The following is a 26391-nucleotide window of genomic DNA, read 5'->3' on the forward strand; positions in this document are numbered from 1 at the left end:
TAATGCAGATGATACTTTTATCTTTTGTTTTGCTTCATCACCTGCAGAAGCTCTTTCAAATTTACATGAAGCATTTGTGACTGTTCAGCAGAGTCTTAGCTCTCTAAGGCCTGATTCACACGTAATGCTTCTGCGTGGGGTGAGCCGGTTGCCAAGGCGTCTTCCTTCACAACAGTGTTTGCACCTCCTTTTCAGCAAGTATCGAAAATAAACTCCACTTTTTCTCCTTTGATGTTCTATCTTGTTGCCTTTGACGCTGATTTTGAGTTTTATCACTGCATCCTGAAGCACTAATCAGTGCCTCTAGATGGAAAGAGCAGCTACAGAACAATGAATTGAAAGCGATCCAAATTTTTAAGGTTTAATAACAGCAAAATTCCTCTGAATCTCTTTTGCATGGCTTGAACTGGGAGTTCTAAACAAGTTAAATTAGTCATAAGTGTGTTTTGGCTAAAACATCCCCATTTCAGGCCATTCAGATTCAGTAAAACATGATCCAGGCTGCCAGTTTGTGATGCTTTCTGCGAGCACAGAAGGCCACGGCCTTGCCGTCTGCAGATCCTGTTTTCAGCGACGGGAAAGTACCTGTGTGCCATCTGAGACATGAGCAGTGGTTTCACATGCTTGACCCCCAACAGCAGCCTTGAAGAACGGAGACAGTGACAACGTTCGGCTGCTTCCAGAAGAGCTGCTTATTAAAGCAAATAAGCCCACTGTACCTCACAGGAATGCCGCAGCTTTCAGCATTTTAGGTACTTTCCAGACTGTCTCAGCTGCATCTGTACCAAACTGTACCAGGCATACAGTATTGTGCAGACATCACCCTTCATTTATTTAATGTCCAGTGAACAAAACAGGAGTTTCCAAAACTGGAATACAAAAACTGATTAAAAGCTACAGAGAAAATGTGACTCCTAACAACCACCTGGAAGAGCTGGTAGACCCCAAAACTGCCCCTATCAGATAAACAGCACTTAAAGCTTTCATCTCTGAGAGAGAGGAGAAAATCAAGCTGCTTCAGATCTGAAATCCACAGGTGTTTCTGTCCATCCTTCCACTGTGAGAAGACGACTCAGCGCTGTGGGTCTGAAAGGATGTGTAGCTGTCAAGAAGAACCTCACTGAGAAAAGGAGACGGACACATCAAACAAAGAAGCTGAACGATGGACTGACCACCCCAGAGTCCAGACCTCAACACCACTGAATGTGTTTGATTACTTCAGAAAATGATCAACCAGCTTCTAAGACTGAACTTTGGAGGTGTGTCTGCAGATTCTTTGAGGAGCTGAAAGTGAGTCTCCTGAAAAGAATGGAAGCTGGAATAAAGGTGAAGAGTGACACATTAAGGCCTAATCCCATTTCTTATTTTTACCACTACCCCTTGTTTTCGAGTGTTACCTTGCTTCTTGGAACTGAGTTACAGGGTAGTGGTTGAAATCTTCCCTCTGAAATGGGACCCTCAAATAAAAAGAGCATCACTTCATTAACAGCTACCAGCGCTGCTCTGTAGGCGACCCGGCCAGTCTGCAGTGACAGCAGAGGAGGGTAAAGTTCAGCTCCTCACTGCTGGGCTTTAGTTACATTTAGGGCATCATATGCCTTCAAAGAGGGGGGCAATTATTTATTATCACCCACCCCTGATTCTTCAGTGATATGAAGCTGAAGGCAGATATTCACCAGATTCTTGTTTGAATTTTCCTGTTCCACTTTAAATGGTGCAGCAGTTCCATTCTGGCACTTCAGGCGTCAGAACTGCTGGACTGTTTAAGGTGGAATGGGAAATTTAGCTAGCTAGCTACCGAGACATCAGCACTACTAGTGATTTTTTATGCTTGTTATGAAGAAAAGGACCATAATACACTGAAACAACATTAAACTAAGATAATACAGAGGTTATCGTAATTTTTGATGGAGAAAATTCTCACATTTGTGTGTTTCTTTGGTCTCTTGTTCAGCCAACTTGCCGGTTTTTCTTTTTTTCTCATAACTCTCTGTTTGGAGTCTCTGGAAAACCTCCGTTTGGAGGGTCACTTCGCCCCACCCCTCTATCTCAACAAGAATTAGAACACCCTACCCCTAGATGTGAACGTGCAAAACAGAGGGCTAAGGGCTGAGTGGTAGGGCCGAGGAATGAAATGGGATTGAGCCAAAATACCCTGAAGTTATATTTACTTGTTCAGGTTTCAGGATTTTGAAGTGTTTTCTGTTTTTTCCCTGACACTGAAAAATGAATAACTTTTTTTTAAAAATCTACTTAATTTGAAAAGAAATTAAAGAAATGAAGTCTCTGACTTTGGCACAGGACTGTAGATTGGACAAATTTGTATCAGGCAAAAACACTGGTGAATTAAGGTTTGAATCTCAGTCGAATCCACTCAGAATGTAGAAGCCAACAACTTTACTCGCAGTAACTTCAATTTAAGCATGAAATGGTTCTATATAGTGCCCAATAGGTCCACTGGCTTTACTAAAGAACCCTTGAAGAACCATCTTTCTTAAGTGTGTAAGATGTGCTTAAAAGAGTGCATATCTTAAGTAGATAGGATTCACACTCATCGATAAGATAAGATAAGATAAGCTAAGATAATCCTTTATTAGTCCCACAGTGGGGAAATTCACAGAGCTACAGCAGCAAAAGGAGAGCAAGGCACTCAAGAAAAGAGTAACAAGAAGAGAATTAAAAAATTAAGTAATTAACCTTTTTATTTACTTAACAAGGTTACAGTTTGTTACTTATTGCTGTATAGACAAGATAAATAATACTAAAGAATATCCTTCACATAAACTCTATTTATAATATAAACATTATAAATAGAAAAAACAAAATAAATTACACTGTAAGGATATTTTACCCGAATCGCACATGAAGCATTGATTAAATTGCACATAGGAACTGTGATGAATTAACAAACATTATAAATAAAAAAAACAAAAAAACTTTACACTCTAGAGACATTTAACACGTATTTCACATGGAGTATTGATTATACTGCACGCAGGTTTGGTGGTGAATGAAGTCTTTTTGTCTGAAGTGCACAAAACAAGGAAAACTGCCTAGAAATACTTCCTTAAAAAAACCCCCAGTAAATTAAAGCTGGAAATGTTTGTCATTATGCAAATTCTCCATTTCCTCCATGTTATCCACGCTACCATTGGAAATGGTCCGTCAGATCTACTAGGCCTAAACGGCTGACTTACAAAAACAGCTTTCTCAAGGACATCCTTCATAACTCACTGTGGGATCGCTTCCGTCTGTTCTGCCTCGGTCTACAACGACTCGGAGTTCCGCCAAGTGAGGCAGCTAATAACAGCTAATACTGCTGCTGCTTAAATAAACACGTTTTCAATGGCGGAGTGGGCCTTCTTGTATTTGTTAAAAAAAGAGCTCAGAGCCAACAGTTTAGTGGCTCTGAGAAAAAAGCAATGCACTGAATTTACTGCATGCAGTAAATAATAATAACACAGTTACTGACAAATAAGAAAGATGTGCTGCAGTAACATATTTTATTCATGTGGAAATGATGTCCACATTTCAGTGCCTTCTGCTCCACTACAGTCAGTTATTTGGACTCCTTGTACAACTAAAGGCCACTCAGCCATTGATATGTCTAATAAAACAAGGCCTAGTCTTGCTGAATTCCAGCCCTGCTTGGCTGCTTTGCATGCTCCACTCCGCCGGATCCAGTCCAGGTTTTTCGGGCCTCCGGGCTGTAAAGCGGTAGTGCAGGTCTCAAAGCTTGCACGCTGGTTAGTATTTGAATTATGCCATTGACGTCAGCAAAGCTGTAAAGCTGACCGGCGGCCCTTCCCTAAAGTAATCCCCAGCCAAAAGCGCTCTATGGTGCATTGTGTAGGCTGTCAGACAGGCCTGAGATGAGAGGCAGGAGCGAACCAGAGAAGGAAGCAAAAAAATAAAAAAAAATAAAACAGAAACAGAAAAGAGAAGGAGAGGGTGTGGATGCCGCTCTTTGCCAGACTTCTTTTATTTGATGTGGCTTGAGATAAAACCGCCCTCGTAAAAACCTCCAAGCAAGAAAAAAAGTCATAGAAACGTCGCAGCAAGAACAACAAATGTCAGAGAGGCGAGATATCGGCCAGCTCGCTGCGCAAGCTGCAAAAAGGATGTGGTTGATTTCAGGTTTGCACAGAGCCCGTGCAAGGAATGCTGCATGAGATCTTTCCAAGAAAACGGGGCGAGTTGCCTGGCCTGTACGGAACGGCTTTGACCGCGGGTGGCTTTGTGTCAGCCTTCATATGCAGAACTTCTTACATATCGCTGCTGTTGAAAGGAAACCTCGTATCATAATTTGAAAACGCCTGTTGCCCTTTACATTATGTATAAATTTCCTGATGAATGGACCAAAAGAAATGGTCCAAAATGACTTCAGAAACATTCTGGTTCCATTGACTTACATTAAAAGTAAAGTAGGTTTTTCCTTCTCCTGTAAAGTTACCATTTTGGAGATGATGGATGAGGTTTTGTTCAGACAACAGCGATATGTTACTCCAGTCCATGCACCCGTACTGTATACACCCTTAGGCCACAGGCACAGTCGACGCAGTTCAAGTAGCGCGATAAAGAATTCTGAACTGTCTGCTCGGCATCGTCAGATCACGCTGACAGTGAAACCTTTGCCTGACTTGAAGTGTACATAAGTTTTTGGTCTGGACATCTTCTGTCTCTCACAGATGTCAATCATTTCTGTGTGAACAAGAAAGTAAAATGTCCTCAAAAATACACGAGTCATTCTACCGAATTGGTTCAGAGATGACAACACATTAGGGACTTTTAACTTGGATTTTGGACTAAAATTCTTGTGCTTTGGGTGACCTTGATTTTGTTTATTTTATTAAAACAAAAGATTAAACATTCCATTTTGTCACTACCAAAACAGTCATAACACTCCCATAACTACCAAATGTTTCAGTAGTGATGGTTCCGGTAGTTACAATTTGAGCTCATTTTGAAACGCAGGCCAGTACATGACATTTATATTTTTAGCATTTAGCAGACGCCCTTGACATGACTAGCAAACACAGTTTCGAAAGGTTGTACATAAATAATATCAGCATATTTTTTTTAAAACACGTATATAAAACGTGTTTCGGTAGTGGCAATTCTAAATGTTCCACCCTGATTTTCAGGGATACGTTCAAAATGCAGTAAAATGCAGGGGCGTGGTTTAAAAAAAGTTCCACCTATGGACTAAAACTCTGTGTCAGTAGTGACATGAAAACACAAATTTTTATTTAAAAATTAGACTCATGATAAATTTATCATGAAAACGTGATTAAAACTAATGTTCTATAACTTGTAATGATAGCAAACCTGTAGCGTTTTCGAGTTCCTCTCAAAATGAGCTAAAATTGTCACTAAAGAAACAGTCACTTCAGAAACATTTGGTAGTTTGGGTAGTTATGATTGACAAAATGGAATGTTCAATCTTCTGTTTTAATAAAATAAACAAAATCAGGGTCACTCAAAGTCTAAAATCCAAGTCAGTTAAAAGTCCCAAATGTGTTTCCACATTTTCCATCATCGAGAAGAACCATTGAATCCTGCAAAGAGCCATTTATGCATTCACTCCATTTTGTCACAACCAAAACAATCATATCACTACCGAAACTACCAAATGTTTCGGTAGTGACTGTTTCGGTAGTGACAATTTTAACTCATTTTGAAACGCTAGCCAGTACATGACTAGCAAACACAGCTTTGAACAGTTGTACACACATAGTATTGTCATATTTTTAAGTAAAACACAAAAATATTACTGGCTTGCAGAAAATATGTGTTTTGGTAGTGACAGTTCTTCCACATATTCCACACTGATTTCCAGGGATTGTCAGTCTCACTGCTTTAAAATACAGGGGTGTGGCTAAAATAAGACTCTTGCCTATGGACTAAAACTCTTTGTGTTTCGGTAGTGACATGAAAACACAATTTTTTATTTAGACATTAGACTCGAGATAAATTTGTCATGAAAACGTGATCAAAACTAAGGTTCTATGACTTAATATAAAACAAAATTAGGGTCATTTAAAGCATAAGGATTTTAGTCTAAAATCCAAGTCAGTTAAAAGTCTCTAAAGTGTTTCCATGTTTTCCCTCATAGAGAAGAACCATTTATTCATGCAAAGAACCATTTATGCATTCAGATGTTTTTTTCAGTGTTCACTGTTTACTAAAGAGCCCTTGAACCATTGAACCAAAGTGAAATAGCTCTTCTGTTTGTCTTAAAGGCGTCGAGTCAGTTAATTTAGTTTGCTGACTTTAGTATTCTATCATTATCAGGACCATTAAAGTCATATCAGAATATGATCTGGTTCTTTTCTGACAAAGATGAAAGTCAAAGTAAAGCCTTTAAACTGTTCCAAACGATGATGCCTCCCATCTGACATCAGAAACCCCTCCTGTCCTTTTTTAACTGTATTAATGGAGCAGTTCCTCCTGGTTTTAAGAGACTGCTGGTTGTGATGATACAGTTGGAAACCTGGGGCTGTAATACAGAAACTTCTTAAGTCTGAAATCTTATTTGTTTAGTCACCATGACGACTTCAGTTAGGACAGAACTCCAGATAAGAAAACAGCATCACACAAACATCCTGACTAGACTAAACCTCCTAAACACTGTCCTAACTTTAGGATGAACCCCAACAGGGTCCTCACTTCTGTTTAACCATCTGTTTCTACAGTTTTGTGCAGTGACAGGCAGCAGTTCACTGTAACTGGTATAATGATGCTACATTTATTTACACCGAATGTCTTGAGAGGGTTTTTAACAGTGTTTGAAAGCCCCAGGCGCTGCAGACTCGATCTCCACCGCCCCTCTGATTACCTTCGTGTGTTAATGTTGATGATGAAATATTACAGTGATGGTAGTGAATAATGAGGAGGCGGAGCTGAACGTGTGTCTGTTTATTAGGAGGAGTAACGTTAGCGCGCTCGGCTAAAGCGTTCGGGAAATGGAGACTGAAACTGGGGAGCGGCGACGCTCTGATAAACAGCAGGGGGCGCTCTCACAGTATTCTTAACTTCAAGCTTATTACGTTTTAGTTTACATTTTGTTTGTCCTTTATATATCAGTAACGATAGCTAACGGTAGCTGTCTCGCTAACTAACTTGATTATTTTGAGTACGTGTTTATATCTCAGTTGTGCACGGTTGCTAGGTTACAGACATGAAAAGTTGATTGCCAACTTCAATCAAGCAGATTAAGATTTCCTAACTTGAGATAAGATGCTGTAAGATAAGATTTGCTTCTGTAAAACAAATTAGTGAAAAATCTGATCTTGACCTGTCAGATCTTAACTGGCAGGTCAAGATAAAAAAAAGGAAAGTTTCTGTAAAGCAGCCTTTTCTTCTCAAACTACTGTAAACTCTAAGCTTTCCTACCAAACAACTGTAAGCAGTTTAACTCTGCTGAACTGACGGATCTGATTAGAGATTATTAGAGATATTAATCTACAAACGCTGTTAGCTAGCTAGCTTGGTGTAAACATGCTTTTAAGTACATTTAACAACAATCAGTTAGAAAAACAGTGGCTTAAGCATAACAGTTATGCAAGGCTGTCATTTTGTGAAAACCCGTTGACGTGGAACAGGCCTACTTTCCTCAGCCATGCAATTTACTTCACATTACAGTACCTGAGCCGTTTGTTGTTCACACGAACCGCCGGTACCGGAGCTCTGGCCCAAATGAACGCCTGGTTTCTCCCATAATCAAGTAATTTAAGTAATGGCTTGACAGCATTTATCCATTACTGTTCAGCTCGAAATTAGGTTGCAGATTTTATGCTTGACCAGGGCAACCAAAAGCTACAGTAAAAGGCCTTGTGTAACACTGGATGCTAGTTTAGAGTCCCATATGAGTAAAATCTCTGTGCTCTATTACTTGAGAAACATATCCAAAATAAAGACAGATGCTATTTCTTCACAATGCTAATGAAGTTTCATGCTTTCACAGCTACTAGATTAGACTGAGAAAGTCTAATCAGTAACGTGTTACTGGCCGGTTGCCCTGCTCGCTCTCTAAATCGGCTCCAGCAAGTTCGGAACGAAGAAGTCTGTGTGCTGACCAGGATAAGAACGTTTGAGTGTATTACTCCAGTCTTATTCAGCTTATAATGGCTTCCTGTTAAGTTTTGCATCGACTGCAAGGTCTTGTTTATGGCATTTAAGGCTCTTAATGGCTGAGCTCTGGCACATCTTATTGATCTGTTGAGGCCTGTCCAGACTACTTTACTCAGCTGATTCAGGCTTACTGCAAACATCTAGGATCTCTAACAGCTCAGTTGGTGGAAGATCTTTGTCTTATATAGCCTCTAAACTCTGGAAAGGCATTCCTGGGAATATCAGGAATGCAGGTGTTTTTGACTCCAGATTAAAGCATATTTGTTTAGGCTGCCACAGGGGTCGGCAACATGCGGCTCTTTTACTGTCCTGTTGTGGCTCCACAGCAGAATTAGATTTGTATGTAAAAATAAAATAATCCTCCTTTACAGTAAAATAAAGCTCTGCTGATCGTTCAACACAGTTGAACAATAAATGGTCTTAAACTCTGGAGTTAATGTAGAACTGCTGATTCACCCTTTAACATTGAAGGTTGGCACACAGACTGCTGGTTAGATAGCAACACAGACAACAATCTCGGCTAGCTAGTAGCTAACGAAACAGCAAAGAGAAAGATTTAAGACGAACGTCGATAATATGGAGATGAATGGACTTATTTGCATTTATAATCACTCCAGCTGGTTTCCTGATACGTTTAATCTGCACTGAGAAACTGACAAAGTCAGTTAATTCTCATTTACCAACTTCTGGTGCGAATTTTCCTGTTCCACCTTAAATGGTGCAGCAGTTACATTCTGGCACCTCAGGCACCATTTAAGGTGCTACGGGAGAATTTGTACAAGTAGCTGGTGATTGAGAAGCAACTTCAGCCTTGAAGTTGAATGTTGAGAGACATTTTACAAGAAACTGTTCAACTTTTGTGAAAAAAAAAGTTTCCTGCTGGAGATGCGAGAAAAGCAGCTATAGCTGAGCTAAAGCTTAAAGCAGAGCAACGTTTTTTTCATTCTATACTAGTACAGTAGCACATACTAACACATATTTACAGGCATGATGGTAAAATGGACATTAAATGTCTCCCAAGGTGGTTTGATTTTGTTGAAAGGACAAAATGGCTCTTAACATTTGGGTATCGACCCCTGGATTAGCATATGCATAGAAGTGTTTAGGCTCATTTTCACGTGTTTACAATTGTGCTTTTATTTTTAATTTATCTTCTTAGTTTTTCATTTACATCCTGTTTAAGGCACGTTTGGGATTTTGTAACTGCTATATAAATAATGAGTATTAATTTTATTATTACTATTGTTATTATAATAGTAGTAGTAGTAGTAGTATTACACTATTTTGTTTGTAGTCCCGCGTGCCCCCTCGCTACAGCAGCTGTTGAAAGCAGGTGACTTTCACAACATAGTGTAAATGCACAGTGCTCATTTCCACTGACAGGTTTTGCCCTGGTGGTCACGTGCCAAGCCCAGACAAACAATATAAGGAGAGGGAGGTGGGAGGCAGCGAGCCATGCTGGGGTCAAGCGTGTGCCCTGGGCGTTTTTCCACACGCATCCCAGAGGCCCGGCGAAACCATGCCAATTCACCACCTCCTCCTCTTCAGCCAAGTGTTAGTCTAGCGAGACAAATAGTGTGACCTCCGCTGAGAGTGCAAAGGGATCAGAGAGGGGCGTGCTTAATTGCTTTGGCTGAATGTGACTAATTGTTTAACATTACTTTCTCACTTCGTTTGTAAACAGCTCGGCACTCCGCAATTATTAACCGATATACACGGAAACACACAGTACAGTCCGCAGTGACATTAAACAACATGACACAAATGTCAGAGTTCAACAAACTGAGGAGATCTTTTGTGGTTTTGAGATTTGGTTCGGTGTCCAAAGCCAGATACATGTCCTCGGATGAGGCATCCAGGCCCTGAAAGATGAATCTAGTAGATTATGAGCAAAGTGCTTACGTGGGTTTGTCCCGTTTGTTAAACTTTAAACAGAGATTCGGAAAATGTGGGGCAAAGTCACACCGACCAAATCAGGAGGTCAGCGAGGAGTCAAAAGCTTTGCTTCCAAAATGGGACGAAAATCCATCTGACTGAGGGGAACTGTAACCTGAGCAAATAAATGACCTTCGAGCGGGATTGACTCCCAGAAAAACAGCCAATTATAATCAACGACCTTGCACATGTATCAGGATATTCTCAGTTGATGATTCCTCTTCCAATCGCTTCAGGCTTTTGGCCGTATCATCCCAGTCTGAGAGTCATGCTTCTGATGGGACATTTCAAAGGCATGAGCCGACATAAGGCCACTCTAACAAGACGCACATCAAAAAGATCCGAGACATGCAGCTGTAGTATGTTTACAACTTTGTGACTCATATTCGGCAAAAGCTGCAGGCTCTTTGGTTCTTTATGAGCAGGTCTGGGAAAAGCCTGGCCCATATATCACCAGTGCGGCTGGGGGACACAAGCAGACAGAGAGGAGTAGTGTGAGGCTGGCCAGGGAAGAGGGGGGGGCTGCTGGAACAGCCAGCCACTTGGACAGAGCCGGTTTTGTGGGCCCAAAGAGGATTCTGGGTAAATCCACACTGTGGGTTTTTGTGGAGTAAGCCCATACGGTGGACCCATCAGACAGATTACCAGACCTGGACGTTCCTTGGCCTTTCACGAGAAAGTGTTTTGCGTATGAACTGGTACGCGGTGAGCAGCCTGATAGTTTGTTCACGACTGAAGTGCGTCATAAGAGTCGCGGGGGAGGCAGCGTTGCATCACAGACTCGCTTTGCATTTCGACTTTTCAAGGCACGTTCTTGTCTTGAGATCTTGCAAAAAATTGCAGAATTTTAATACCTGGCATCCTCTTTGATTTGATTAATAATCTACCGTACCTTGCTGTAGTTTCCTATGAATTTCCTCTAATGTTATGATGTTATGTTCAAAACCAATTTGGTCATTAAACTAATTTAAAAGCCCCTTTCCACATAGACACGGTCCATTAAAGATGCAGAACAGAATCACGTTAACGACAACAGAATGCAAAATAATCAAATATCTTTCTTTTTTGATCATGGTTTAACATTCAGGAGATTGTGGAATCTCAACTTCTTTGATACTCAAGATTACGAATTCTGCCTTCTCTCTAATTCAGAACGATTTAAAACCGTAATTTTGGGTGTGGGTAGTTCGACGGCACACTTTCGGGTTACAAGACGCCCCTGGTAGAACGTGCCCGCAGTTCTCCCCCTCTCAGACTCCTGCGGTGGTGACATATTGACAGCAGTATTCGTGTGAATCCATGCCAGGCCTCAGATCGAAACACATGGCTTAAATCGGCCCCATATGTGGAGCACACTGAGCACAGGAGTCAGAGCTTCAGAGCAGCCTTATTCATCAACTGTAATGCTCCGTATATCCCTCAACGGACGTCAGCATGTTTAATCTAAACCTTCCCCTCAATTTTATTGCTCGTCTACATGTGTAATCTGGAGACAGACATAGTGGGTTCAGTCATGAGCATCGACTAAGATGTTGATTAAAGTCATTCATTAAGCGAAATGTCATCAGCTTCCATGGCAGACTTAGTGTCATATTGCTTGGACTCACTTTATTCCTACACTCATTCCATGGTGGAGTTTTGTTGAGGACTCTTGTAGAACATTAATACAATTTACCGTCACTTCTGGTTGGTTTTGGGCTGTTGACCGAAGTTGGCCCTCAGTACGAGGGGGTGCGAATGGGAGACGGACCAAGGCAACCTGGCACTGCAACATTACACCAAGGTCACTGAGGCACAGCATGCCCTTGGGGAACGAATTATCTCGAGCATTGTGCTGGCAGATCTCACAAATAATGACTCAGTACGAGTTTCAGAGTTTCAGCAACGAGCGTCATTGTTCGCCTTACAACAATGGTGTCCATCCCGAAAGTAGAAGTGGCCTGTAGCCGCCGGTCAGTCAAAGTGTCATGTAGAAATCTGCTCCGCAGTTTAGCGGCGTCTGGCCTTCAGGGGGAAGTGGTTTGATTTGCTTGGCTCCAAATCTGCTGTGCTTGGAAGCCAGCCAGAGGAGGGAGTAAAGTTTGCTTCTCGTGTTGCTCCTGCAAACACAGCGCGGGCTTTGATTTCATTCCCCCACCTCGTTATTTCTCTCGGGGCGGATCAAAGGGAGCAGTGGGGGGCTCATGAGCTGTGGTGTCAACCAAAAGTAACGGCAGAAGTCTGGTGTAGGGGTGGTAGAACCTTTCAAATGAGACGTAGAGGCATCAAGCTTTTTCTCTCCCACTTTCCTTCTTTCTTTGTTCTTTTTTTTTTTCTTTCCGCCTCATTCCACAACTTTCTGCTCAACTCAGTTATCCCGACACTGTTTCATGCTCAGTCGTCTCCTCCTGGGGTAACACTGAGGTGATTTCAGTCCACAAGCTAACTGATCTCTTATTGTGATTTAACCAGTCTCCTCAAAGTCTGTTTCGGTTGACCTCGCTCTCACGCCCTTTCATTTTGGCGAGAAAACCCAAAGCACCTTCACGTCCCTTCAGTGTAACATTGTTCAGAGTCGCTGATAGTGAGGGAGCAAAGGAGGGAAAGAGAATGAAGGAGTTTTAGAGTCCCTCCCTCCAGAAGCTCCCCTGAGTTTGAGAATCATTCACACATTAGCGTCAAAGCCAGTCAGAAAGAGAGAGAGGACAGAGAGAGTGAGAGATGGGGGAAAAAATAAACGGGTAGTAGTGACGGAGTGACGGAAGACAAAGACTAGCATGAGGAACTCGCTGCAAAAAAAACTGACAGACATTGAAACGGTTTAAGGATCATGGACTAAACCGGTGGTCCAGTGGAACCCTAAACCGATCTACCAATGAAGAATGCAGCCACAACCACACCAACATGAAAGGTCATTCTTGCCCTGTTTGTGCCAGACCACCTCCTCTGGCCCCTGACTGCATGTCCGCGTGTCTCTTCCCAGACGAGTCCTACCAGAAGTTGGCCGTGGAGACCATGGAAGAGCTGGACTGGTGCCTGGACCAGCTGGAGACCATCCAGACGTACCGCTCGGTCAGCGACATGGCCTCCACTAAGGTGAGCCCGAACCCACACACTTCCAAACAACCTGAAAATAGGGCTCGGCGATGTGTCAGCAAATTAGAAACACTGCGATAAATTTTTACTAGAATTATCGCGATAAATCACATCATTTTAGGGTATAGCACGGGTATTGTCACTACTTCCAAGGTACAATTAGACCAATTATGGTGCATCTGTAAACAACAACCACAGTTGACATAGTAACAGGAGAGTACATCCATCAATCACATAGGAACCAAGTAACTAAGTGGATGTCAGCTCGTTATGCCATTATTCATGGTTCAGTTTCAGTCCAGAGTGTCAAGATGCAATTATAAAACGATTCTCAGTGCATCTCGGTTTATGATTTTTAGAGCCTATGTTGTGATTTTGTCTGGTGTTTGTCATTAACAAGTACTGTTATATTTAAATGTAGCTTAGATTCTGTGCACTAGATAAGTCTACAGACCTATTTTCATATAATTGGTTTACACTAAAATAAAAATAATAATAAATAATAATGAAAATAATAAATAAATAGAAATAATAAATAATGAAATGACATTTTTATTTAATCATTTTGTTCTTTATTTTACATATTTAATACAGTTACAGCTCATAGCATTTTATTTTTCATCAAAAATGTACTGAAATATTTGATTTAAAAATAAAAGACTGGTATTGAAAAGCTGCACTGTAGAGCACTGCAAGGTAACACACTAAAATAGGTGTCAAAACATTTAGTGTAGCAAAGCACAGGGATGGGGGAAGTGGGGGTGCTGAGGATGCGGCAGCACCTTCAGATTTTAGGACTGTTCAACATAATAATATAATATAATATAATATAATAATTCACAAAAAAAGAGGAGAACTTTAAAATGATTTGAATGCGATAAAGACCTGTATGTGCTTGTTTGAGAGCGCAGTTTGTATTTTCAGGTTTCATTCATGTATTTTCAAAACGTGCACTGTTACATTTTCATTACAGCGACCTGAATCACTTCCACCACCGACCGCTGGCCACTTTGGGGCTCATTGTTAAAACACAAGCAGCTGAGCTGTTCTGAGCTCCAGAGCAGCCTAATATTGTTTTTTAAACCCCAAAAATATTTTACCGTAGTAATATCCTGCACTTTGAATACATCAATGTTTTTAAATCAACCTTTCTATCAACACTCTGTGTTGAATCTCAGTGCGTGGCTGTGGGCGAGACACAGTGGGTTCCTGTGCCACACATCAACAATGTGATTGGTTGCTACGTAGCTTATTTGCATAAAGTTTGTTCAAAGCAGAGTGAGCGGGGTCTGCATCAGCCGCTTGAGGTGTGAGTTATATGTATATATTGCAGTCTCTCACCACGTTATAGCATATTATGATACGTTCTGCTTGATGAAAATTATCCCAAAAAAAAAAAGAAAAAAAGAAAATCATTTTGCATGACGTTATCATTCACACTGTGAAGCAAACCCAACTTCGAACTCCTTCCTGTGACCCTGGCATTTGATATTCCAGTCATTTCATAAGATATTTAATGTTTTGTTACATTATCGCAAACATTATGTCCACAAAAGATCGTGAAAATGGCAAATTTACAGGAGAAGGCAAAAACATTCTTTATTACAATGTAGGTCAGTGTGCGTTTCTATTGGTCCATTAGTCAACAAACAAATGATGAAGTGAAAATGACAACAATATGAGATATATATATCAGTATTAGTGTAAAAAAAACAAAAAAACAAGTACATCCAAAATGGTAAGAGGACAAAATGTGTGTGCGTGTATTAGAACAGTCTTAAACTCAATGTCAGTTAACGTAAAAAGATGTTATTCTTAGTCATTTTGGGCCATTTCTATTGATCCATTCATCATGAAACTCTTTCTCAATGTAGAGAGAAAGAGCAGCTGCAGCTTTAATCAAGTGTTTATTTGACGGTAAAACAAATGCAGAGCCAGACAAAAGTCTGATGATGACGTTTCAAGAAAGAATTGTGATTCCTTTTAGAACTGAAAATTTCCTTTCAGACCAAGGAGGCATGCCAAGTCCATAGCAGCGTGATAGTTGATTGTATTTGAATGAGATTAGTGCTGTACCTCGTGCTGCATAATTACACTGGGCTACAGCTTCTCTTTCACAGTTCTGACTCTCAGCCGAAGGCGTTGTTTGTGGTGTATCTCCTGTGAGGGGTTTGTTTTCCATCATTCAGTTGGGATATTTTGATACCCTCTTGTGGCGTTTGGTGGTAGTAATGGTGGAAACAGGTGACAGTTGTATTCGTGCTTCTTACACAGTTTGCATTCCAGTTGCATACAGTATTTTTTTCTGGCACAGCAGCGTAACTGTGCACTGTGGTATTGTATCTGATGAATGAATGCACAGTGTCTTTTATCAGATCGTGTGTGTGCGGCTGCAGGATGTTATCTGGCTGCTGATTTCAGGGTCATGTTTGCTCACAGTGAAGGATGGGTTTATAGCAGGGAGAAGCCTTTCCAGCTCTGGCTCTCACCACAAACTGCAGGTTCATGCTGCTTACAATGCTTTCTGCTCCAACCAGCGCTACATTAGTGCGCATGCTATGGTGAAGGCACATGCTTAGAAATGAGTTTCCCAGTCCAACTCCAGGCAGCAGGGAAGATGAGGTTTTGCAGAAACGTGTATCCTGATCCAAAGCCCTGCTGGCGAAAACGGTCCTCCTTTTCTTTCTGCCTAACTGAAATACGCTTGACTAACTTGTTTTACTTGCTGCTGTGCATGTAAATTAAAGCGTTTTGAATGGGCGGCTCTGGATTTCACTGGACATGGAATCAGTGTCGTTATACATGTACACTACTGTGCATGATACATAAATGATATGTAAAGTCATTTATCTGGGCTGTAAGTGTTTGTTCACGTTAGAATAAATATAAATAAGCAAGTAAACAATACATTGTGATTGGATACGTGTGTGTGTGTTGGCTTAACCGTTTCCAAAGTGTTTCCAGTGTTTACACTTATGATCTAATGCCTAGTTTATCTAATCAGGGTTAGAATGGTAGAATATAACAATTGACTGAAGTGCAAATTGGTGTTCATCTAACTGTATTTTACAGTTGTATGCCATAGTTTAAACCTCCCACCTGGTCAAATAACATGTTTTGTTGATATTCTAAGCAGGAAAAAAGTCAACACATCCTCTACAGAGGAGTAAATATGGCAGTTTTAGAGCACAATTTCTATATATAACATATTGGAAAAAATATAAAATATAAAATGTATCACAGCTTTTACACAGGCCACATTTTATGGTTTATTTTTTATCCTGTATGCTAAAAAAACAGTAACCATGAATTAAAATGTGCATCCACAGATACATTTTTCACTTAGAAAATCAACAAAACATGTACCCAAACTTTTGCATATGACTGTATTAATACCTCTACAGCAAGAAAACAAGAGAGGATGTGACGCTTTACTGTATTTATGCTTATTCTAATGTTATATAGTGTTTTTATTGTCAAAATATACTCGTTTACGTGCGACTCTGTTGAGCTGCTAGTGAGCAATGAGGGGTGAGAGCAGAGGGCTGTGAAAACAATGCACACCTCTTCTCAAAGACGGCCGTGCCGAGATAAAACAGCACAGCTGCAGCCTTCTTGATACAACAAATCATGTACAACTGCCACAATAATAGAAATGACATTTAAATTATACATTAAAGAAATAAAAACGCTTGCTTTGCTCGCCTGTGAAGAGAGAAATCCAGTTAGCTTCCATCAAAATGCATTCCATCAATATTATTGAAGAAAAAAATGCATAGTTCAACTGAGGGACCTTTGGTAGCTACAATGGTGATAACGTAAAACTAGGCCTGTAGTTTAAGCGATTTCTTCCAGACTAAAATGCTTCCTCGTTTCAAAGCCAGCTTAAACTCAGTTTGCAGGGTCATATCTAGGCCTGGGATGGCTGCTTTTTCTGCACCTGACCTCGTTCCTCTGTTTACACTGATAAGAACTCAGAGACTGGCATGGGGTAATACTGGACACACATGACCCCACGGCCAGGGCTGCGTGATTGGTTGCAAATAGCTTTCCACAGTTATTAATTCCTGCATTAAAAACTTCATCTGTTTTTTTTTCCATTTGAGTTAAAACATTCAAAAAAGTGAAAGCAGGCCAACGCGTAATGCGTGCCTGCTCATAGAGTGTAGCGGTGGTGATTTCAGTCAAGGTTTTTTCACAACAGCAACTGCAGAAAACAAGTGAAAAACTGAAATGACGGTGGTGCAGTTAAGGGGGCGGAGGGGCGCACTCATTTGTAATCAGGAAATGAGTGTGCGGCTCGGGCTGAAATGAGTGCGTACCTGGGGCCGCGGAGAGAGTGAGGGAGGAGCTGGAGGAGGGAGGCGGGCGCGCTCAGAGAGAGAGAGGGAGAGAGGTGAATCAGCCAGGTCTTTGTCTAATGCACTTCCTGGCATCCGTCAGTGAGCGAAGGCAAGCGGCGCGGGGCCGACACACACTCAGCACGCATCGCGCCTGCAACCATGGGACTATGCTGCTCTGAGAAAAGGAGAAAGTCAGGAGTTCTGAAAGGCTGGGCAGAGGTGAGTTCCAGCTAGAGGACCGTTCGAGCATTATTGCAAGTTTTCATCAGCGCAAAAAAAGAACTTCTGAGTGTTTTCTTCGAGCTGAATGGTTGACCTGAACGCATAGCGCTGCAGATAGACTCACTTTTCCAAGTCATGTGCTGATAGAGAAACTTCGTTTTTGTTTTGCTTAATCTTGAGGGGGTTTCTGGAATTGTGGATCATATCCACTTTTATGTAAATGAATGAAAAAGATGTGTTTTCCATACTTTCGAGAGGTAAACCTGCTCCGTTGCCCTTCGGTTAAACAGAGAATTCTCTGTACATACTGTCTTTGTTACCTTGACATAAATTACAGTTGTTGATGGCACAAAAAAAATACACCTCCATGCAATTTATGTGGCTTTTGTTGAATAAAATCAAAATAAATCTTTAGTCCAAATTGCGTAAATCAGCTGCTTGAAAACAACACAGTTCCTTTGCTTAATGTCGGCATGTTTCCAGGTTGTAAGGCAAGCGTGTAAGTTCGTCTTTTGAGGGGATAAAAATGTGCCTTTGATATAAACTTCTGTTTAACAGATTCCCAGATTAGCTGCGATTTATGTAACTAGGGTCGGTGCAGAACTCAAATTCTGTAGCCCACAAATGATTGAGTTGTGACTCATGACTTTGTTTTGGAGTAAAAAGTGGCACAAAATAATCACTTCTTTGCCAAAGATCTGCCACTAGTTCTTTATGACAGTTGAGCAAAGAGCCAGGCTGTAGGGGCCATCACTCTGTTTTCTAGGAAAAGAGGTTGATAGAGAGAGGAAAGGTGGAGCGCATGGCGTCTCTCAGAGACAGACTCACTGTCTGAGCTGGCTGACTGGACACATGAATCACTTATCTGCTTCCTTTGGTGTCAGACAAAGGAAGGATGGTTTGGACTGAGTAAGGCTTACTGGGACTGACTAAGGCGTATTGACGCATGTGAGTCTACAGGGTAGCTCTGTGTGATGTTATCAGCTTGGTGGAAAAAGTCCTGAAAGAGACTCCGCTGTACGGCTGTTTGCACGCACGTGCAGGGGATGCGAGGGGGTTTTTCCCTATCACGCGAATTGCAGGAGAATGATGTAGGGCACAGGGAATGGAGAGGGGGAGAGAGAGAGAGAGGGGGAGAATGAGAGCGAATGAGAGAGACTGCAGAAGAAGGAAGGAAGCGGACTGAGGCAGACAGTTTGCTGTCGGTGTAGAATGTGGAGAGCTACTCTACTTCAGCCTCTGTGCCTCGGAATTCTGCCTGGATACCTCGGCCTTGTTTTTCCGCACCGGAATTGGATCTGTGACAGAATGCAGAGGGGATATGGCGAGGATGCTGCGTGTTGTTTTCCACATGTTGGGAGAGTTGTGTCAGGCAGCGTTGTGGTCCAGTAGCCACAAGAGAGGAGCGCAGTGCAGACTGGGTAGTTGGTGCCCACTGCTGGGGCGTCCAACATGCCTGAGGCCAACTACCTGCTCTCGGTCTCCTGGGGTTATATTAAGGTTTGTGTGGGGGTGCATGCTTGCAACATTTGCTCTTATTCTGATTGATTATGATGGACTGGAATGTTTATAAAAAATAATGTATAACTTTGTATTTAAGGCAGATGGTTTAAAGGCCTGTGCGGCACATGGCGCTTCAGTTATGTGTTGTTGACTGGACTCAATTTTTAAGAGAACAATGGAAGGCATTTAACATGACTCGTTTTCTTTTGTGTTTCAGTTCAAGAGGATGTTGAACCGTGAGCTGACACACCTGTCGGAGATGAGCCGCTCAGGCAACCAGGTGTCCGAGTTCATCTCCAACACATTCTTAGGTGAGTCAGATCTTTCGGGGCTCATTCCGTAGGCTTAGCCAAGCGTGGCTGGGCATTTTCAACACGTGCGAATCCCCTGCGGAATAACTGAAAAAGTGTCTTAAAAAGTATTACAGTCTTATTATAATGCATCCACTCTGTCTGTGGGAAAAATCATAACGCAGTGGGCGAGGGGATGAGGACTGAGACAAAGAAGGCAGGATGAAGAGCTAGTATAACTACCCTGCAGTGAGAGTGAGAGAGGGAAGCAAAAGAAAAAGGAGGGGTACGGTAGCTGGATGCCTCGTGGTTTGCCTGCACCGCTGTTCTCAAACCAGTCTGATCTGGTCTGCAGCCTGCAGAGAGAGCGTGTGAGTGTGGGACAGAGGGGAAAGTAGGAGGAAGACAAGAAGAAGAGGGTCTTACAAAAGACAGAGTAAAGGAGTGGGGGAGAGTGACGTCCGTGTTTGATTCTGAAGGGTCACCGTACTCCCCTCACCTTTTGAGTTCAAAGCCCTGAGGCCCACTGTTTGAGTCACTTAGTGGCTAGCGGACAGGTTTTCTGCAGCGTAGCATGCATATGCAGTGCCGGCAGGCAGACGGAAAACTTCTGTTTTCCTGGAAAAGAGGTTGACAGACAGAAAAACAAAGGAGGAGCTGCAAGAATCTGTGCTAGCGGTGGGAACTAAGCAGTATCAGGATTACAGGAAAAGACTGGAGAAGGACTTACTTGTATCAGCTTCTTTCAGTTGAAAAAGTGAAAAGAAACATGATAGGTAATCAGAAAAGGCTGCGTAGTGGCAAAACATAAACAGTACTAGTAGTGAGGGACCTATGCAGTCTACCTGTATGCCTCCATTCGGTTGACGAGCGTGACGTAATTCTTTGAATTCCCCCCCTAAACAATTCATTAGGCAGAATTCTCTGTTTTGCTTTGGGTTTGCTGGCCGTTTGTTTTGTGAACAAAGTGATGAGGGTTTCTTTCTTGGTTGTCAATGGCTTTTCAAAGAGATTTCAACGTTTTACTTGTAACTGCGTTGTTTACCTTCTTCATGGCATGTGACTCAGTCCTGAATGTCATGTTTTTGTGAAGAGATGTTTTTAGCCACATGAATTGCCACAAAGGCCTTAAAGGTCACAGAATCAGTTGCGGGTTGAGTGTGTGAAGGATGGCTTCGGGACATTAGCATAAACGATAGACTAAAACCTCCCCCTCCCCACCGTACAGACAAACAGAATGAGCTGGAGATCCCGTCGCCTACTCCGAAGTCTCGAGAAAGGAAGAGGAGGCAGCCAGGGCAGCAGCAGCAGCAGCTCATGACTCAGATCAGCGGGGTGAGGAAGGTCACACATGGCCCAGGCATCTCCAGCAGCTGCAGCGTGGCCCGGTTCGGCGTCAAGACGGATCTGGAAGACCTGCTTGCCAAGGTGAGCTCCTAAAGATCACTTTCTAGTGCCTAATTCTTAAAGATGACGTGCTTTTAGCAAGTTTGACTCGAGCTCAATAATGGAACTGTCCTCTGTTCTTCCTGCCAGGACTTGGAGAACATTAACAAGTGGGGCTTGAACATCTTTAGGATTGCAGAACATTCCCATCAACGTCCACTTACCTGCGTCATGTATGCCATCTTCCAGGTCAGTGCCTTTAGTCCACTAGTCCAATGAAGTCACATGACTTGATGTGGTGAAACTCAGCTAACCTTCATGTATTACCTGCAGGAAAGAGACTTGATGAAGACGTTCAGGATCCCAATGGACACCTTTGTGACTTACATGATGACCCTTGAGGACCACTATCACTCAGATGTGGCCTACCACAATAGTCTGCATGCTGCTGATGTCGCACAATCCACACACAGCCTGCTGTCCACCCCTGCTCTGGATGTAAGCATCTATGCTACTCAAACAGTGCCTGTTAATCATATACTGTTGCCTCTTCTAGTCCAGGAAACTTTATCTGTATTAGCCTTTAAGCGCTAAGAATGCATGAAAGCCCTGGTTGTCTATTTTTAGTTAGCTTTTTTAGGCTTTATCTTAAACCCGTGGTATTCATATCTTCTGTACCTGTAGGGCTTAATCTAAATAGTTTGTAAACTGACAGTTTAGCTCCACTAATCCCCAAACAATCTGCCATGTTTGTCTGGAGCTCATTCTCACTGTCCATGTTTCCACTCAATGGTGAATAAACACGTCAAAAGCCAAAGCTGGTTTGAATCAGCTGCTTAGCGTTCAGCTTTTTGAGATTTGTCACTTTGAGTAAAATTCACCCGTTCTCACATTCTAATTTTTGTCTTTTCTAATTTTCAGGCGGTCTTCACAGACCTAGAGATCCTGGCAGCCATCTTTGCAGCAGCTATCCACGATGTGGACCACCCAGGGGTCTCCAACCAGTTCCTAATTAATACCAGTGAGTGCTCTTGCCCCATCCACCCCTCCTTTCACATGCAGTTAGACTAACCAGATCCAGATGGAGATCCACCAAAGAGCAAAGATTCAGTCCTATTTATCTACTCCTCTGTTCAGCCACGTCCACTGAGAGCATTGCATAAACATGTCTGCTATTTCTCTACTGCAGACTCAGAACTGGCCCTCATGTACAATGATGAATCCGTTCTTGAGAACCACCACTTGGCTGTTGGCTTCAAGCTCTTGCAAGGGGAGAACTGCGACATCTTTCAGAACCTTTCAAAGAAGCAGCGGCAGACCCTCAGGAGGATGGTCATCGACATGGTGAGACAGCACCCTCTCTTTTTTGGGGACATTATTTGTCTTCCTTGGATTCCTAGAGCCCCTTTAGCTAAGGTTCCCTTGCTTCTCTCTCTTAGGTGCTAGCGACAGACATGTCCAAACACATGAGCTTGCTGGCGGACCTAAAGACAATGGTGGAGACCAAGAAAGTGACCAGTTCGGGAGTGTTGTTGCTGGACAACTACACGGACAGGATACAAGTAAGTTTTTGCCCCTGTGACCAACTTACAGTTGTGCCTTGAGAAACGGTTGACAGCATCTTTCTCCAGCTGTGAATCCCTCACTAACCAATATTCACACTTCCACACACAGGTTCTGCGTAACATGGTCCACTGTGCCGACCTTAGCAACCCCACTAAGCCTTTGGATCTCTACCGGCAGTGGACGGACCGCATCATGGATGAGTTCTTCCATCAGGGTGACCGGGAAAGAGAGCGTGGCATGGAGATCAGCCCCATGTGTGACAAGCACACTGCCTCCGTGGAGAAGTCCCAGGTGGGGCACGTTCTAATTGAAAGTTCTGTCTAGAAAAGACTCCAGAGACCTTGCTGCTTTCATCTGTTCACACTTACTGACCATGTTCTCGTCTTCCCTTCAGGTGGGCTTCATCGACTACATTGTGCACCCGCTATGGGAGACCTGGGCTGACCTGGTGCACCCCGATGCCCAGGACATTCTGGACACTCTGGAGGAAAACAGGACCTGGTACCACAGCATGATCCCCCAGAGCCCCTCTCCTCCTTTCTTTGAGACCGGGGGCGACGGTGGGGACAAGTTCCAGTTTGAATTGACTCTGGAAGGTGATGCAGGGGAGGATGTGACTCAGCAGGACACAGTCAGTCAAGGTCCTTCTTCACCCGCAGAGACGTAGCAGGCCACTGTGACCACGCCGTATTCGCCTATACCATGAAACGGAGATGACTCCTTCTGCTTAAGAAGCTGCTCGGGAGCTTGACAGGTCCAGGAAACTGACGTGAGGCGCTCTGCCGCTCTGCTCTTATTCTTAGAGCTCAAGCGGAAGGTAGTGGTTTGTTTGGACGTGAGCTGAAGTTTGCAGAACTCACCTGCAAAGTTGGACCTGTTCCCTGCAGTTACAGTCACTCGTGGTTTCCACAGTGTTCCTCCAGCGCCTGCTGGATTGAAAGAAACACAGCCAAACAGAATTTCGGATTCTGACACTCGAGTTTGGTGCTGGCATGAGATGCCACGAAGGAGAACTACTGACTTACAAATCGGACGGATTTACTTTTTTTGTACCGCGGATTCACTATACCAGCGTGTATTTTGTGACTCTCATAAACACTTGCATATATATGAAGGACCTGTTTTATGCTGAAAGCAAAACCGTGGATTAACCCAAGGTTTCTCAGAGATATTTAGATCAGTCTTCCTTGATTTGGGGCAATAGAACTGTTTATCCTCAAGCCTGTACATTAACCTGATTCAGATATTTCTAATTCACACGAGACAGTATTTCGTATTTTGTAACATCTGGTACAATGTATCTGTTGTAAATAGGATCCAAAGAACCCGTGATGAAAGCACTTTAATGGCGACACTGAAACCACTTTACTATGGGCAGATAAGCTGTCCCAGGGCTGAGCACCCTATTTAAAAAAAAACCTCAACATATAATGATTTGGAATTATTCTGAAATGCAGGAGCCCTTTTATAGTAATCTAGCAGAAGGGTACCAACCAGAGAGGCTAATGCAACCTTACACAAGGGAGAAACTAGAGAGGCTACGCAAACAATTCAGAGAATATAAGTGAAATCTTTCACTGTAACTGGAGCAAACGCTTTAAAAATAACAGAATATTTCCGAGTCATGCCAACAGCGAGCCTCTCTGTAACAATCGCTGACGTCAATGCCTTTTGTTTCTCCGCGTGTTAGCGTAGACTCGCTAACACAGGATGTGGCGTCTGGCCTACACAGCACTCAGTCTTAAATCACCGAGTTGAAATCTATTAAGGCAGGTAGTTTTTCCCTCGTTCCGTACCAGGTTCCTATAAGGCCACATGTGCTGTTATGTTTGCTGTAGCTCCCACATCTTATCGGTACGGCCACATACAACTCACTGAAAGCGAAAACCGTTGTTTGCTTTTTTCCTGAGAGTATGTGAGAAGCGATAGAATAATGTTTTAGCCTTTTCTCTCCTTTTTTTTAAACAACATTATGTTTAAAACAACTGCTTTGTTTGTGAATTTGTTTCCTGTTTTCTTTGTATTGTTAAACGGAAAGCAGGAAGCCGTGAGCACAGTTCACTGAAAGTGACGAGGCTGTTCTGTAGTCAGAACATTTCCTACGATGACAAGAAGCTACTTAAGAAAAAATAAAAAAACTACAAACTCATACTTTTGTTTTTTTTTTACTTTGTATCATTGCGATGGCGATGGTCCTGCACACTGTAGTCTGTGATTTCCCTGGTGGAATTAACATTCATTGCCATTGTTATTGTTCAAATTATTTTGTGCGGCACAAAAACAACTGACTAAATTGTCCAACTCAGTGATGCCGTGATGTACATGTGTCACAAAGAACCTATTAAACCTGTACATTTTGGAAACGTTTGGTCCTTCGTTGACATTTCAGATGTTTTTTCTTCCTTCAGGGCTGAAGCTGGCCCATTGAGATGTTTGATTTGGCCCACCTGCACCACCCCAACCAACCAATGAAAGAACAAACATTTTTTTTTACTACAATTGTGTGCAAAAGTTTGTGTGCCCCTGCCCATTTTAATGCACATTTTCTGTTTATTTAATGAAATGTATCGGGGAGAACAAAATAACACAAAATGTATAAAAAGTGGTATAAAAATTTTGGTCTCCCCCCCATTTCATTTGACCAGGGGTGCCTAAACGTTTGCTTCCATAAAATTGTATATTTTTAAGTGTTTTAGAAACAATAGTGTAGTGTTACTTGATTTGAAACCTGCCTAACTTATTTATGTGTATATCATTTTGTCTTTTTGCCCCCCAAGACAAAAGATTTGGGCCCCCTTTTAGGGTTGTATGAATATTTAATATTTAACACCTGTATATATTTGACTAATTACTTATTTTAATTTATTTATGGTGGCATTGTTAAGAAAAAACAAACAATAATAAAAGTAATTAAGTCCAACATTCTCAAATGTAAATAAAATCTATGTAGGTAACTGGGCCAGTTTTCCACTCATGGATTAAATGGATTATAAACTCCACCAGTTTTTCATAATTCCTGCATATTTTAGTCGAGTCTTCTGAGTTTTTATAATATAATGTTGATGATGGTAAAATAGTGGTTTTCTCTGGGGACTATTTTGCCTCACAACACCCTGCATGTATCCCTTCGCCAGGAATGGATTTAAAAAATATATGTTTTAGGCCAAAACCTTCTCAGAACTATCGTGAAACAATGAGTCTGGCTTCAGGCACTTCATGTAAAAACTTTCAGAGGTGGACGTCTGGTTCCTATCACCACCACTGTGAACAATCCTGACTGGATCAGCTTCTCTAAAACAGCATTTCACACCAAACCACTCTGAATGACTCTGTTTACCATTTAACCATTTAATTATGCAGGAATTTCGAAAAATTCCTGTTAGCGTTCAAAAAGACGGTTCTTCAAGTTTTCTTTAATAAAGAAAATGGTTCTGTACAGCACCACAAAGCGTTCTTCTATTGTTACGATGTCAAGCTTGTATATAGTAGAAGAACTCTTTTTGGTGCTATATAGAACCTTTTTTCAAAAAGGTTCTCTATAGAACCATCTACAGCACATTCTCTATCAATATGAAGAAAGCTTTCATGATGCAGAGAACCCTTTAGTCATGCAAAGGGTTCTTAAGCATTTATGGTTCTATATAGAACCATTTTCTTCACTAAAGAACCCTTAAAGAATTTTTTTAAGAGTGTAGTCTTGAACAAAACTGCAGCGTTAATGGTGAACACATTTTTAGTCTAGGCTTAGGCTTAATCTGAGTCTGGGATTTGGTAACCGCCCCACTATGTTATAATACGAAGCAACGACTACACTTTCTGTCAGACCTCAGAGATATCTGTGCTAGGCTCCGCCCCTACAATCTCTCTCCCATAGCCAGCCATCACAGAAGATACAGATCAGGTAGACGTGACACTCTCCACTACCCAGAGGCAAAGAA

General features: G+C 42.1%; 1 protein-coding gene across 2 annotated transcripts in view; it reads left to right on the forward strand.

Moving 5' to 3' along the window:
- pde4bb (phosphodiesterase 4B, cAMP-specific b) overlaps window positions 1–24816 on the forward strand; it is a 54686-nt gene extending 29870 nt beyond the window's left edge. Inside the window, exons 6-15 of one of the 2 annotated variants that reach the window (XM_036596159.1) lie at window positions 13031–13143; window positions 19429–19522; window positions 20730–20929; window positions 21038–21136; window positions 21221–21385; window positions 21809–21908; window positions 22077–22231; window positions 22327–22449; window positions 22562–22744; window positions 22848–24816. In XM_036596159.1, the coding sequence (XP_036452052.1) occupies window positions 13031–13143; window positions 19429–19522; window positions 20730–20929; window positions 21038–21136; window positions 21221–21385; window positions 21809–21908; window positions 22077–22231; window positions 22327–22449; window positions 22562–22744; window positions 22848–23120 (1505 nt within the window). In that variant the 3' untranslated portion in view covers window positions 23121–24816. Of the gene's footprint in view, window positions 1–13030; window positions 13144–18217; window positions 19209–19428; window positions 19523–20729; window positions 20930–21037; window positions 21137–21220; window positions 21386–21808; window positions 21909–22076; window positions 22232–22326; window positions 22450–22561; window positions 22745–22847 lie in introns of those variants that run through there. The other variant, XM_036596160.1, reaches the window with a different exon arrangement.
- The last annotated feature ends 1575 nt before the right edge of the window (window positions 24817–26391 follow it).

This window comes from Colossoma macropomum, unplaced genomic scaffold, assembly GCF_904425465.1.
Source record: "Colossoma macropomum unplaced genomic scaffold, Colossoma_macropomum, whole genome shotgun sequence".
NCBI classification, from domain to species: Eukaryota; Metazoa; Chordata; class Actinopteri; order Characiformes; family Serrasalmidae; genus Colossoma; species Colossoma macropomum.